At 38.8% G+C, this 14189-nt stretch overlaps 1 protein-coding gene across 3 annotated transcripts; it reads left to right on the top strand.

The window, feature by feature from the left end:
- The first annotated feature begins 40 nt into the window (after positions 1–40).
- On the top strand, positions 41–14002 carry nup54 (nucleoporin 54). 3 transcript variants are annotated; one of them, XM_066710904.1, is made up of 15 exons: positions 41–148; positions 1720–1821; positions 3685–3762; positions 4643–4678; positions 7011–7091; positions 7944–8099; positions 8547–8773; positions 9598–9785; positions 10560–10756; positions 11025–11079; positions 11368–11461; positions 11742–11849; positions 12035–12154; positions 12451–12561; positions 13089–14002. In XM_066710904.1, the coding sequence occupies exons 1-15, from the start codon at positions 109–111 to the stop codon at positions 13215–13217; spliced, it is 1722 nt and encodes a 573-aa protein (XP_066567001.1). In that variant the 5' UTR covers positions 41–108; the 3' UTR covers positions 13218–14002. The 3 variants fall into 3 exon arrangements, with proteins under 3 accessions (XP_066567001.1, XP_066567002.1, XP_066567003.1); XM_066710905.1 differs by lacking the exon at positions 4643–4678; XM_066710906.1 differs by lacking the exons at positions 4643–4678; positions 7011–7091.
- Positions 14003–14189: the final 187 nt, after the last annotated feature.

Genomic DNA, 14189 nt, shown 5'->3' with positions numbered 1-14189 from the left:
TTAGATGACGTCCGTATTTCCGGCCGATGCGGAACTAAAACTAGTCGCCTGCAGCGCTGTGGTTGCCAGCCGGAGTCTTTATATAGAGGGAACAGCAAAGACACAGACATGGCTTTCAACTTTGGCGGCGGCGCTACTAATACTGCGGGTAAGTGTTACAATACTCGCATATCCACTTATAAGAGTTATGTAAAGTGTAATGGTATGTATGTCCTCATTTCTGAGATATCAGATAAAACTGAAAAGACCATTAACTTCGGAGGACTTGGCGTTCAGTGACAGGCCTGCGCATACTAGCATGTACACATTGGGCACCCCGTGCTTTGGCTGCAAATGCAATTTTGGTTTAATTCAAATGATTTTGTAGGATTCGGCAGAGATATTGTAAATTACAAATATGGATTGGGGTATTTTATGTGTTTTATCCAACGTAAAATACGCTAATTAAGTCAATTGGGAGTCATTAAACTACTATTTTATGTATGTCATTTTAAAAATTGTTTTTACCAGTTCTATTCGCTCAGTTTATTGGAAGTGTACTGTGCAGTACGAGCTGTAGTCAGTGCAATGTGTGACATGCTGTAATGGTAATACACGCAGTGTGATGTAACCCAGTCCTCACCTATATTAGCTCATTTTTGTCAGACAGATGCATATTCATGAGTGGTCCATTGGTGTCAACCACTTTAGATAGAAACATGAAAAACTCTTGCTATCTGCAGGACTTCCTAATGTTGCTTCCTCTCATCCAGTTTTGAGTCTTCGTCAATTTATTTTTGTCTAGTAAGTAATCTAAATACAAGCCAGTAGATATTAACCAGGATTTAATTGCAAAGGAACTGTTGGACTTAAACGTGAAATGTAAAAAGTGAGTTAAGTATTAAGGGTTACAAAAATCAATGAGTTTATTGCTGCATGTAACACACTCCAAAATGTAAGAAACCTCATGTGCGACACTTTTAGCCATCTCGCAACTGAAATTAACATAAAGGTATAAAACAGTATTGAACACTATAGAGTATTTTTTTTAAGCATAAAAGTTACAATAGCCTTTTGATATTTTGACACAAAGCACTTATATAGACATCTTGTGTTTCATAATTATGTTTGCACACCTTTTTTGATAAATGACAATTATTCTTATTTACAATTTAATCAGTTATTCCAACAGTTACATTATACATTGAATATATATATATATATATATATATATATATATATATATATATATATATAATATGGTTCAAAAATATATGGCACAAGAAAGAGGGGGGAATGGAAAAAATATTTAATCTATTAAATTTGATGAATATCCTTGCTACATGTATTACCCAATGAACAACATCGGCATTGCTTATCTATGAATTTTATGCTAGTGTTTGTACAACCATTTAATTAACTCATGTAATTGTGCACTTTCAAAAAAGTTCTGAATACATTCCTGTGGATACAGTAGAAAGAATAAATACAGGAATTCCAACTTAGGCTAGGTGGAGGCAGGTTAACAGCAAGCACAAATCTAATGATTCATTAGTAAGATGTTTTAATTAGGAAAACACTGTTAAGGCCCATGTGCAAGTCTCTGCAGAACTACAAGCATTAGAAAATGTTCTGACCATGGAAGGATAGCTATGTCTTAGAACGTTAGTCACAGATGGAGAATCCATTACCCCATCCTCAAGTCCATTTTTACAGTGATTTACTCTTTTTTTGCTTAAGGCTCCTCCGGATTTTCATTTGGTTCATTTGCTGCCAAAACCACAGCATCAACTGGTTTTGGCTTTGGCACAACCACCACTGCCGCCTCATCTGGATTTGGTAGTAAGTGCTGATCATTTTCACTTTTATTTTCCTTGATGGACCAACCTCTCCATTTTCATTATATCACTGTGTAGATTCATGTTTTCTTTCTATGATGTACATGTGATTTTGTAACTGAGAATCCTTATGCTATACTGGACATGTAAGCTTCCAAGGGGAGGTGTGAGTATTTGAAAGCAGTGAAAACTACTGAGAGTTATTTAATAGGCAGAATGGAGAATGTGTTCCTGTGTGCTCTTGGTAACCTTCAGATTGTCAGTCTGTCGGGGATTGCAAGAAGCAGAGAAATCCTTTGTAGAATTGTAGATGAGTTCTTCCAAGTGTGTTAACGAGCACACTTCAAAATCCCAATACATTCCTACTTTCATATCCTGTATTGCTGCAGTTCTGTCTATCAGCTGTCGGTGGCTATTAATAGAATATTTGTTTGTGATCTGGGTTATTTTATGAAATCCCCCTGCACCCACTGAAGGCTTGATAAGAATCAGACAACAGCAGATTCAGCTAGCAGAAAGAATATCTGCCCAAGTTACTAATTTGGCTAAGCCCCAGACTGAAATAATTATAGAATTTAAATTTGGTTCATGTTGAGCCTCTGCAGGTAAAGTAAGCCTCTTCCCCTTTCCCCAGAGCAGATTGTGTCAATAACTAATTAATGCAAGTTCAAAATACAAATATCTGTCAAAAGCATCTCCTATTAGAGATGGGCTACTTTACTTGGGACTTATTCCAAGTAAACTAGAGCAAAAAGCAAGCACTAGGGAAAAGGAAAAGAGGTATTTGAGAGAATTATGGGAGCCGGGGAAGACTGTTCTGACTGGGTAGAAGGACCTGAAAGGATTTATTGTGCTTCATGGGAAGAAGGAGACCTGGTGGATGCTGGCACCAAAACCACAAACCAACACTCAGCAGTAAATGCGAACTTGAATGTTAGTCTTTATCCTTTACAGTTAGTGGCAGCATAGGGTCACTGGAGCAGTGCATCCCCCTGGAGATCAACAGTGTAAGCATTCAATGAAGAGTTGGTGTACTGGCAAGTAGCCACAATCCTAGAAATGCCTAGCTCTTACACTAATGCAAAACTGTCACAGAGCAATGACTAAGGCAGATTTACCCTCTGTGCATTGGGAATTTCTTTACTGTCTATGGAAGTGATAAATGGACAAATGAAATACCCTTTGGTATCAATCGTCACAGTTTATATGTGTGCCCCAAATGCAAAATGCAAGTTGAAGGAGGCTTTTCATACAGGAAGAGCATTTGTTATGGAGTTTATACACTCAGTCTATCAAGATGGCTTTAAAGTTTAAAGTAATGTTTATAATGGTATAAAATCTTTTTTGTGAAAAAGGCTTTCAGATATATACGGCAACATCCTCTAGTTACAGGCTGCAGTGCCATTGACAGTATTGATCAAGGCAGTGCGTCTCTGCTTTTTGCAACAACCTCAGATTATTATTATTTATTTATTAGCACATACCCTTGTCCAGGGAGACTTACAAAATGTTGTTGTCTGCCTATGGCTGTCTTTTTTTTTTTTTTTGCAGTTCTTTTCTTCTGGGCATTTTTTTTTTTTTCTTTTTTCTTTCCCTTCTCCATAGATATTACTCTTCTGCAAGCAGCCCGCTTCTCTCAGAATTTCATGCGTATAACCTTAATCAAAAATTATCCTTTTTCTCACAGGTTGTATTCAGAACGGTTTATAATTTTTTCTCCCCCCACCCATTAGGACAGGCTCACCTGAACATGGATTTTAATATTTGTATATGGGTATAGATATGTATATATATATACAAATAAAATCCATATACTAGATGCTGAAAAAGTATATGCTGATTAAGTTCTTGTTGTTTTTGTTTTTAGGTCTTGCTGCCCCAGGTTTTGGAACTACCACAACAACCGCTCCATCAACCGGCTTTGGTTTTGGAGCCACAAATACAGGTATTTCCATCCGTCAGGCACCTTTGTCTGGCAAGTTAAACATTAAAGTCTACGGTTTAAATGCAGGTGTGTAAAGAACACTCTGAAGCGAAATGTAAAAACGGCACATTCAATAGAAGTTCCACGCACTGTTTTTGGTCTCAAAATTGTTGTTGTATACAAGACACCGATTTGAAGACAAGATTCAAAAGTGAATCTGGTCTTTGGAACTGTGCATTTGGTAACACAGTCCTCTAAAGTAGAGATTCCTGCATTGAAAGGGAGCATCTGCGAACTGCAGTTACCAAAAAGGTATTTGCATAACAGATGAGGTGAACAATCACTGTTTTGAAAATTATGCATGATGCCAGTGCACTTGCACTCGCCTCGTAAAAAGTTTAAAATAAAAACTTTAGAACTTGTCAGGTTTTAGATTATCCTGAAACTGTTTAGACCAAATCAAGTATTATTTGGAATTGCCCCTTTAAATATAGTACGAGTACTTGAGTATGAATTTATTCAAATGTCGAAAGTAAGTGCCATGATTGGTAATCTACATACTGTATCTGCATTTGAAGAGCTCCGATTGAGTTGGTCCTGAAGCCAGCAGATCTTGGCCATCTAGTGCATTCTTTGTGTAATTCACAAGGCCTATTCCTCCTTAATTATTTCAGTATCATGTAAAGAGTATTTAGTTGATATTGTATTTTTGCACTGACGGGAGCTTATTCTCCATGTTCTCACCCAAAGCTGTTCAAGTGGCAATTCTGCAATGTCTTATTTTGTGACACATGCATCTCCTCAGACTTACCTTCTTTCCTTAATGTGCACTGTGCATCACACTCTTCTATACTAACCCTTCTATGCCTTGCTTTTCTTGCTCCTTTTTTCCTCTTTGCAGGGTTTGGTGGACTGGGAACTGCCAACACCACCGCTGGTGGGTTTAATTTTGGGGGTTTCGGATTAAATGCTAACGCGGCAGCAGTCAGCTTTAATATTGGGAATTTTGGTGCCTCCACAACCACAGCTACTGTTTTCAATTTTGGTAATAGCCTTGCTAGTGCAGGTAGATACTTTGATAAGTAAATTTAAGTTTTTATTAAACACATTTTCATAGTCCTTTTTTGTCCCTTTTGTCAGTAGGTCGTCTTTTTTTTTTTTTTTTTTGGTTTAAATTTGTGTTGATGTCAGTAGCTTCGCAAACCCATTCTTCCCAGTCCTCCATGCATCAGATTTAAATTGAGTTTATTTTAGAAAAGTGGTTCAGATGCACTCGATTTTCATATTTTACTTCTCATTGGAATACGTTTGTGTAAACAAACATCCATTAGCATATCTTGTTATGAAACCTAAATTGTTGTATGTATTGAACTTTATTGCTTTTATCCGTAGTTGTATTGTACACGTGAACATTTTGTGTAATGGCTCAAGAAAGCTTTGAGTATTGTCTCTAGTCTTAATGACTTGCGTTTATTGCTGGGACCAAAATTACATTTCCATGTTTGATTGATTGTTTAACAGATATTCCTCTGGATAATTGCTCATTTGATAAAATCCATTGAATATTATGAACTTTTTAAGAGAGAAAATACCACACTAGTAATAAGACATTTTATTTAGTAAATAACACTAAATAATTAACTGGCTAATTAACTTTTTTTTTTTATATATATATAGGCAGAAAAAGCTAATTAGGTATATATTAAAAAGCCTACAGTTTGGTTTGTTACCGTTTGTTTGTATGGTCACCAAGCCACAGGAAATACTTTATTGGAAATATTTTCATCATGATGTTCATTTTATACATCTGTGAGAAACACGGTCAGTCAAGAACAGCACTTAGCAGGCTTGTATTTAAATCATTTGAAGAATGATCTTATCTTATCCAGTTTCCATTTTTTTTTTCTATCAGTAGTGTAATCCTGACACACCGGCATTTTATTTATGATGTATAGATATATTCAACTTTTTTGTCCCAGCACCACTACATAGTTTCTTGCTAATTTGCCTGATGTGGAACTGTGATTCCTCAGAACATTATGACAATGGAAAATGTCAAACAGTACCTACCAACCATATATACAGCTCTGGGAAAAAAAAAGACCACTGCAAAATTATCAGTTTCTCTGGTTTTACTATTTATAGGTATGTGTTTGGGTAAAATAAACATTTGTTTTATTCTAAAACTACTGACAACATTTCTCCCAAATTCCAAATAAAAATATGAATGGAATGTAATGGCTGCCATACATGTAGAGATGCTGATTTAAGAAAGAATTGCAGTGGTCTCTTAATTTTATACAGAGCTGTATTTGACTAACATGTAGGAACTCTGATGCATGTAGTTCCAGTGCTGCAGTGCATTGTTCACCACCGCTATCTAGATTTAATTCTGCTGTCTTATGCAAACATTCTAAGCTCCTTTACACTCTGTGCGCTTTAGGGCAGTACACACCAGAAATGAACAACGTAAGGCAGCAAATGGAAAAAATGATTTAACCGCTTGATTTAGATGCCGTAATGTACACCGCAAACAAATGCAGAAATATATATATATATATATACATTTCTATTCACTCTATATGTCGCAATGGACCGATACCAAACAATGGCACAGCTTGCCCACATATATTGTATGTAAAAGCATATTATATTATTATCCCAATCTAAAATATGATAAAGAAAGACTCAGTTTGGGGAGGAATAGAACAACAACTTGGAATTCATCTTATGTCTGTCTCAGGGAGCCCTGCCCACTGGTCTCCTGTTCCTGTAAACTTTTGATAGTAATGACATACACACAACAATTAATCATAACTGAAAATCTTGGGAATCAAGTACACCGTATTTAACTTAGGCTTTTGATCAGGGTTACATACAATTATGCAGTTAATCAGTATGAAATGTCCTGAAAAACTTATGTTGGATTGTCTCAATATTTCGATTAGAGTCATTTGCTGCAGTGATGCCAGCTTACTTGAGCACTTTAATATGCTGTCATGTAGAAACCTTGCTAGAATATGGTACTTTTCATCCTCATCTGTGATTTGTTTGTCGTGAGTCCTTGAGCATCGTTCCCTGTATGTTGTTTTTTATTTGCGTCAGTCATATGTTATCCTTTTTATTTATTTATTTATTTATTTATTATTATTAAACCAGTAAATGAAATAGCCCATGTGCTGATAACTGGTATATTCTTCCTATGTGTCTCTCTCAGCAGCCTATAAAAAGCACGTTTTCTAACCTCCCTGTATGGTTTGTGTTACCAGGTGCTTTTGGGGGCTTTGGGACAACTGCTACCACTGCAGCCACTGGGTCTACTTTTAGCTTTGCGGCTCCCACAAACACAGGTCAGGACTGGCAGATGCAGTTTAGGCCTGAGACCTTGACAGTAAATGGTGTCATGTTTAATTGTGGAAAGAGCGAGCTGATCATACTGAACAAAGTTTTTGATTAATTGGATTTCTGCTCATGCAGTTGCCCTTGTTAGCCAGCAGATTGTGCTGCTGGGTCATTTTGTTTTGCATGTTGCCGTTTCTCGGGGAAATTTCCAGCTGCATTTCTGATGTATCCAAAAATTGGACACTATATATTCTGAATGCTGGGATTTCTCAGGGCTAGATCAGAATGTAGCATCTTCACTTTGAGCACCTAAATCTCACGGGCATGCGACAATTATACCCTTCTCAAATTCTCTTGAGATACGTCATTGCTGATTTTTCCATGCCGTGTCATGTGATGGCTTGACCAAAATAAATCCTTTTCTGCTTAGACCTAATATTTTGAGTGCACAGAACACACAACCCCTCTATCCTTACTGAGGGTGTCAAAGCCTGCTTGGTGACCAGAGAGTATACCTGACAGTGGATCAGTGACCACTGCTGGATTCTCCGTACAAGAACAGTCAGCAGGTGTTTTATGTCTGTTGCATTTGAATGCCACCTATTGTCTTTTTGATTGTATGACATCTCATGACATCTTGCTCTCATGCTTGGTAAAATCTCTCAAATGTTTTCACTGCTAAAAATCTCTCTGGAACTGAACAAGTAGAAGTGCTGTTGTTTCTAAGGTCAAAATCTGAACTTTAAATCTTAATTGAATAAATAATATCTTTAATTTCATTAACTATATAAAAAGCACTTCTGTCCAACTATTCAGCATGCTGCCTTGAGTTGAGCAAGTTGCCCGTTTAATTCTTGCAGGCGGTCTGTTTGGTAACACCCAGAACAAGGGCTTCGGCTTCTCCTCGGGGTTTGGTGCAGGGACCACTGTCGGCGGAGGCCTGGGGACGGGCCTGGGGACTGGCCTGGGGACAGGTTTGGGGTTCGGGGGCTTCAACACACAGCCGCAGCAGCAGAGTAAGTCCTCGGGGCAGTCAAGCAGGACTAACACAGTGAATATATTTTGAATGGCCTTGGTAAAGTTATTTTTCAATTGGTTGATTAAATTATAAGGAGACCATACACAATTATGGATTGGAAAGGCAAAAATAGGAGTAGATATCATTTTGTTTTTTCATTCCACCCCTTGCATTTATGTATCAATTTTGTTCATTTATTACTTTATTCTTGATTTAGCTGCTTCTACAGTTGTAGGTTGTGAATCGGTGAATCGGTGGCTCGGTACAGAATAGATGCAAAGTGTTCCCTTATATTTGATATATAGTTATATTTATACTATTTATCCTAATTGTTAAAATCTGTGTAAATTAGAGATTAACGAATACCGCTTTTACGCTGTTCTCTCCATACATAGCGTTCCGGTTTAACCAGAAAATGTCCTAATGAATGTGCTTACCTGTTCAGCTTCGGGAGGCTTGTTTAGCCAGCTAACGCAGGCACCTGCTCAGTCCAACCAGCTGATCAACACTGCCAGTGCCCTTTCTGCCCCCACTCTCCTGGGAGATGAGCGTGATGCCATCCTGGCCAAGTGGAACCAGCTGCAGGCCTTCTGGGGCACCGGCAAAGGGTACTTCAACAACAGCATCCCACCTGTGGAGTTCACTCAGGAGAACCCCTTCTGCAGGTTTAAGGTAGGGCTTTTTGTCTTTATTGATACGCATATATTGTTTGTCTATTTAGTTTAAATGTAGTGGAGTAAATGTAATAGACGTATTCAATTATTACTATTTATTTAATAGCAGATCCTTACCCAGAGCCATTTTCTAAGCATTATAAAGTGCATGAACCCATCAATTCAAAGAACAATACACACACATCCTAGTACAAACAAGTTAACAAGTGCAGGTGTAATAGTTCAGTGCCTGGTGTGTGTCCGGGGATGGGGTAGATATAGGAGACTGTACAGTAAAATTATATAAGTGCAGTGCTAGCAAAACAGGACCATAAATTCAGTTTATCTAGAATCTTTGCTGACTTCCCCAACAAACCTCCCTCAATCTGATAATAGACTGCAGAAGTCATGTGCTAGATATGTATGGATGCACCAGAACGTACATTGATATTTTGGCCAGCAGTGTATTTGCCAGCATTAATGACACTGTGGCCTGTGCGTCCACAATCAAAATAAAGCTATTTCTGTCAAGTTGTTAATTGAATGCAGTGGTACAAACAGATATTGAACTGCCCGCACAATGTTTATAACTGAGTCACAGAGAGCAGCTCTCAGACACGGAACCAGTGAATCGAGAAAGAAACCAATTTCTCTCCCTGCACTAGAAGCCCCTGTGTGGGAGAAATTAGGCTTGTCTCCATCTGTGAAAAGAAGGGCAGCAGGCAGTAACCCCAGTGATGGCCCTTCACCCTGTTGAGCACCTTGTGATTTGCTGTCTCTTGGTACATGTCATCTTGGGAGCTCTAGTAATCTCTGTACTTTGGCTGTGCTGTTCTTGCCTAGGCTGTGGGGTACAGCTTAATCCAGGGCAGTAAAGATGAAGATGGCCTGGTGGTTCTGGCTTTCAACAAGAAGGAAGTGGACGTGCGGGGCCAGCAGCAACAGCTGGTCGAGTCTCTTCACAAGGTCCTGGGAGGGCATCAGACCCTCTGTGTGAACGTGGAGGGTGTCAAAGCACTGCCGGACAACCAGTGAGTATCATTCCAAGTCCATATGTGAGCAGTGACCACCTGCATGCATATAATGGCTTTTATCCATTTTTGTAGTCGTGACATTATTTAGCAGATGCTTTTCTATTACGGCTTACATGGTTAAAAGCAAAAAAACAAAAAAAAACACTAAAATGCAATGCATCCACACAGGACAGCTGACCATTTGAAATACAACAGGAATGACAGGATTGGGGTCAATTCTGCTGTTTGTATTCCAATTCCCTTTTTCAGACCCATTTCAAGATCCAATTGTTTTTGCCATTGACAGAATAGGCTCTACTGGAATGGGAACTGATTTGAAAAAGGCGATTCCAATTCCGTTGGTATGGAAAAACTGCAATTTAGCCCAGCCCTAACAGCAGGGAGTATTTCAACCATTATCATATATAGCTTTCTACATCGTTTTAGATTTTTTTTATTTTTTTTGAGCAATAAAAGATGTAGCCCAGGCAAACGTGCTACCCTTCTTACTGACAGATGTTTCTGTATAATGATTTTAAAATTGTATTTCTTGTGTCGGCTTTCCAGTCACAACCATTTGAGTTTTATAGCATTTCTGAGGGCTGCATCCTAGTGTTATTCATGGTATGAAATCTCATCTCTGCTGAACAATAGTTCCTGCTGTACTGTTTGTACTGTACATCAATGCACGGTACAAAACCAATGTAGCTTTGTCATTGCTAACATCTCGCACAAAGGCAGAGTTCTAGCAGAGCAAGTAGGTTGTGAAGGCGGCTGATCTTTTTTCTGCAGGACCGAAGTGATCGTGTATGTTGTGGAGCGCTCTCCTAATGGCACATCAAAGAGGATTCCCGCCACCACGCTGTACAGCTATATGGAGCAGGTCAACGTCAAGAACCAGCTGCTGCAGTTGGGCGTGGTGCTGACTGTGACCCGCACAGAGCTCTCCCCGGCCCAGCTCAAACAGCTCCTGCAGAACGCCCCGGCTGGTGAGAGAAACCCCATGGCTGGCTGCATAAGAACAGAAGGGCATTACATGAAATTACATCGTCCCTTTTCCCTTGACTAGTCAATCAATTCCATACATTAGTATACTTTGTGCAAGGGAGAAATCAAGGTGACCTTATACTTCCTGATGCATTTCTCCAGCCACTGTAGCTCCACAGTACAAGTTGTTTCAGTTGTTTTGATATTGATTATAACAATTGATCTCAGGATTACCGGTATTTGTGTACTAAATGTTTCTTAATCTTTTAGGTGTGGACCCTATCATTTGGGAACAGGCAAAAGTTGACAATCCTGAACCAGAGAAGTGTGTTTTTGTTTTATTTTTTGTTTTTGAATTGTAAAACAATAAGTTGTTGAAATTACATTTCTACACTTATAGACACAATTAAATTTATTTTGCATGTGAACCCGTTTTCCACCATCAGTGCTATCTGCTGAGCTATTTGTTTTTATTTTATTGATCTTAACTTCCTCAGGATTGCTATATGGTACATTTGGAGATTAATAGAAATCTTGAATTAATCTAGAATCATGATTTAATAAGTAGTAAGTAGTTCTCTTTATTCACGCTTTTGATTTTTTTTTATCTTAGATTGATTCCAGTGCCAATGGTTGGTTTTAAAGAGTTGATCAGGAGACTTAAAATTCAGGATCAGATGACAAAGCAGCACCAGACTAGAGTGGATGTAAGTAGCTATTCTCTATTCATTAATATTTTAATTTGATTATAATTTGGTATCCACTTATTGTGCTTTGAGTACTTCAGGAATTCAATCAGTGTTACGGATGTCCTTCCACTTGGGGTTTTGTCTTTCGTTGCCGCTACTCTCCTGTCTGGCTGAAGTAGTTAATCCTGATTTACACCTATGTAATCTAGAGGTCAGATTGGTCAAGTAAATAAAGGTATGTAACCTTGTTTCACCCCTGTAACCACAATGCCAAATGGCCATTTTCTTGTGTTAACAGATAATCTCAGATGATATCAGTGAGCTACAGAAGAACCAGGCAACAACGGTAGCAAAGATTGCACAGTACAAGAGGAAGCTAATGGACCTGTCTCACAGAGTGTTACAGGTAACATGGCGCCTTATGCGGAATGCTTTTAAAGGATGAAGGAAGTTTCTCATTAGCGTTGTTGTATAAACAAATTTGATGGCATAAATATCATTATCAATGTCAATCCATTGAGTTTTGGTTTTGTTACTTATTTCAGGCAGTAAAGTGAGAAATGTGTTCCCTGCTCTGTGTCTCTCCTTCAGGTTTTGATCAAGCAAGAGATTCAGAGAAAGAGTGGCTATGCCATCCAGGTGGACGAGGAGCACTTGCGCGTGCAGCTGGACACCATCCAGTCTGAGCTCAATGCCCCAACTCAGTTCAAGGTGACATTTATTTCTATTATCAGTGAACTGACCTCATTCATCCAGTCCATGATTTTCATAAAATCAAAACACAACTTTAGTAAGAAGCAGTGATTTCATGAATGCATGACAGATCACCATCATACAGCTGAGAAGGAAGCTATAGAAACATGCGATCACTGCACTTGTGTCCAGCTTTTGTTTTTGCTGTTTCCCATCCCATATTGCCTAGGACAATGACTGAATGGCAGTGGAGTGGAATTGTTCACTTCTGCACGGGGACTATAACAGTGAAACTGTGTTCTGTTGCCCCTCAGGGACGTCTGAATGAACTCATGTCGCAGATCAGGATGCAGAACCATTTCGGGGCTGTGCGCTCTGAGGAACGCTACAGTGTGGACACAGACCTCCTCCGGGAAATCAAGCAGGTTCGTTCCCGAGAGTGAGGTGACCTATAGGATAGGATGCCTACAATTGGTAAAAAATAAAACTGTTCACACCTAATACTGTGAGGACATGGTAGCTCTATTATGTTGACCCAGGATTCAGAATACCATCTGTATTTTCTGGCCTGGGTTACAGAATATATTCTGTGTTCATTGCAATTCCAGAGCCCTTAATAGTGTTCTGTGATGGATATTCAAGAAGGATTCAGGAAGTGTAATTTGAAGCCAGAGGCTAGCATTTTATTTCAATCTAAACATATTATAAAAGTCCGTCTGAGGCAACAGAAGGGTAACTTTCACATGCTTGTGCTATGACGGGATATCTGATATGGTCAATAATTGTCAAAAGTAACTCTGACTGTTTTAATGTTTAACATGCTTCTGTGAGCAACATTAATTGGTTAATATTTATAAAATAATCATGCAAATCTCAGATGTTGAAATTTCTTTTAACCCATTATATCCAGACATTATATAATTTCTTCTGTACTTTCTCCATTTCTTCCCAGCACTTGAAGCAGCAACAAGAAGGACTTAGCCACTTGATCAGCGTCATTAAAGACGACCTGGATGACATCAAGCTAATCGAGCACGGCCTCCACGACGGCGTGCACATCCGGGGGGGGATGCTGAGCTGATCTCCCTGCTCCACTCTGCCCCCCGCCGCTGTCATTTACAATCGAAGGAACTGGGACCTAGACAGGAGGACTTTTGAAGTACATGTCTATACAGCTTGTTTGGCTTTGAGAACATAAGCTGTGACGTCCCTCCAATCCAGGTGATAGTGGGGGGAAAAACCTGCCACCCGTCCCAGGGACTATACCGAACGAAACTACTATAGACAGACCAAATTATTTTAAAGCCCTTGTCGTTCTAATATTCTGCAAAATTTGCCAAGAGAGTTAGTTAGTTGTGAAGTTTGGTGGTTAACCGGAATATGTAAATATACATATTTTTTTATTGATGTGGTAGTAGTTTGTATTGAGGTTTAATGTATTGATAAATCCTATGTTTATAGATGAAAGCATTTATAAATGATTTAATTCATTTGGACCCATTGAATTCGTACACCTCCAGATATTTCTTTTTAAAATCTGTGCAACTAAGAATTAGCCACTTTTATAATCTTAATTTAAACAGATATACCCATAAAGAATGTCTGCGCTATATTTTGCAAATGCTGAAATCTGGTTTTGTATTTAACCACTTGACAAAATACACAAGGCAGGCGTGAGTTGAACAGATTGTTGAGTGTGCCTTGATGGGTGACTGTCATTTCGAGAGAACCATTGGCCCGACTCGCTCGTGCAGACTGGAGCAAAGGATTATCGAGCATTGTGCATTTTGTTTGTTTTTTAAACCCTAGTACTGGAATTTATTTCAACCGTGATGATGTCATTAATAAAGTGGATTACTTAATAAATCACACATCCTGACTTCTTTAAGAAATAAATGCATGTGACTGTTGGTCCTCGCTGCACAGAACAAGGAAGCAGTTTTCAGTTTCAATCTTTAGGTATAGTGCATTTCCATGAACTGGTCTCTGTTGGATTAACATCACCATCGACTCGAAAAAACAAACTTGGCAACTCTGCGAAGGTGGCGATTAC

Source organism: Amia ocellicauda, chromosome 8 (assembly GCF_036373705.1).
Source record: "Amia ocellicauda isolate fAmiCal2 chromosome 8, fAmiCal2.hap1, whole genome shotgun sequence".
NCBI lineage: Eukaryota > Metazoa > Chordata > Actinopteri > Amiiformes > Amiidae > Amia > Amia ocellicauda.
Note: the sequence above shows the minus strand (reverse complement) of the source record. Positions and strands in the feature narration are given on the sequence as shown.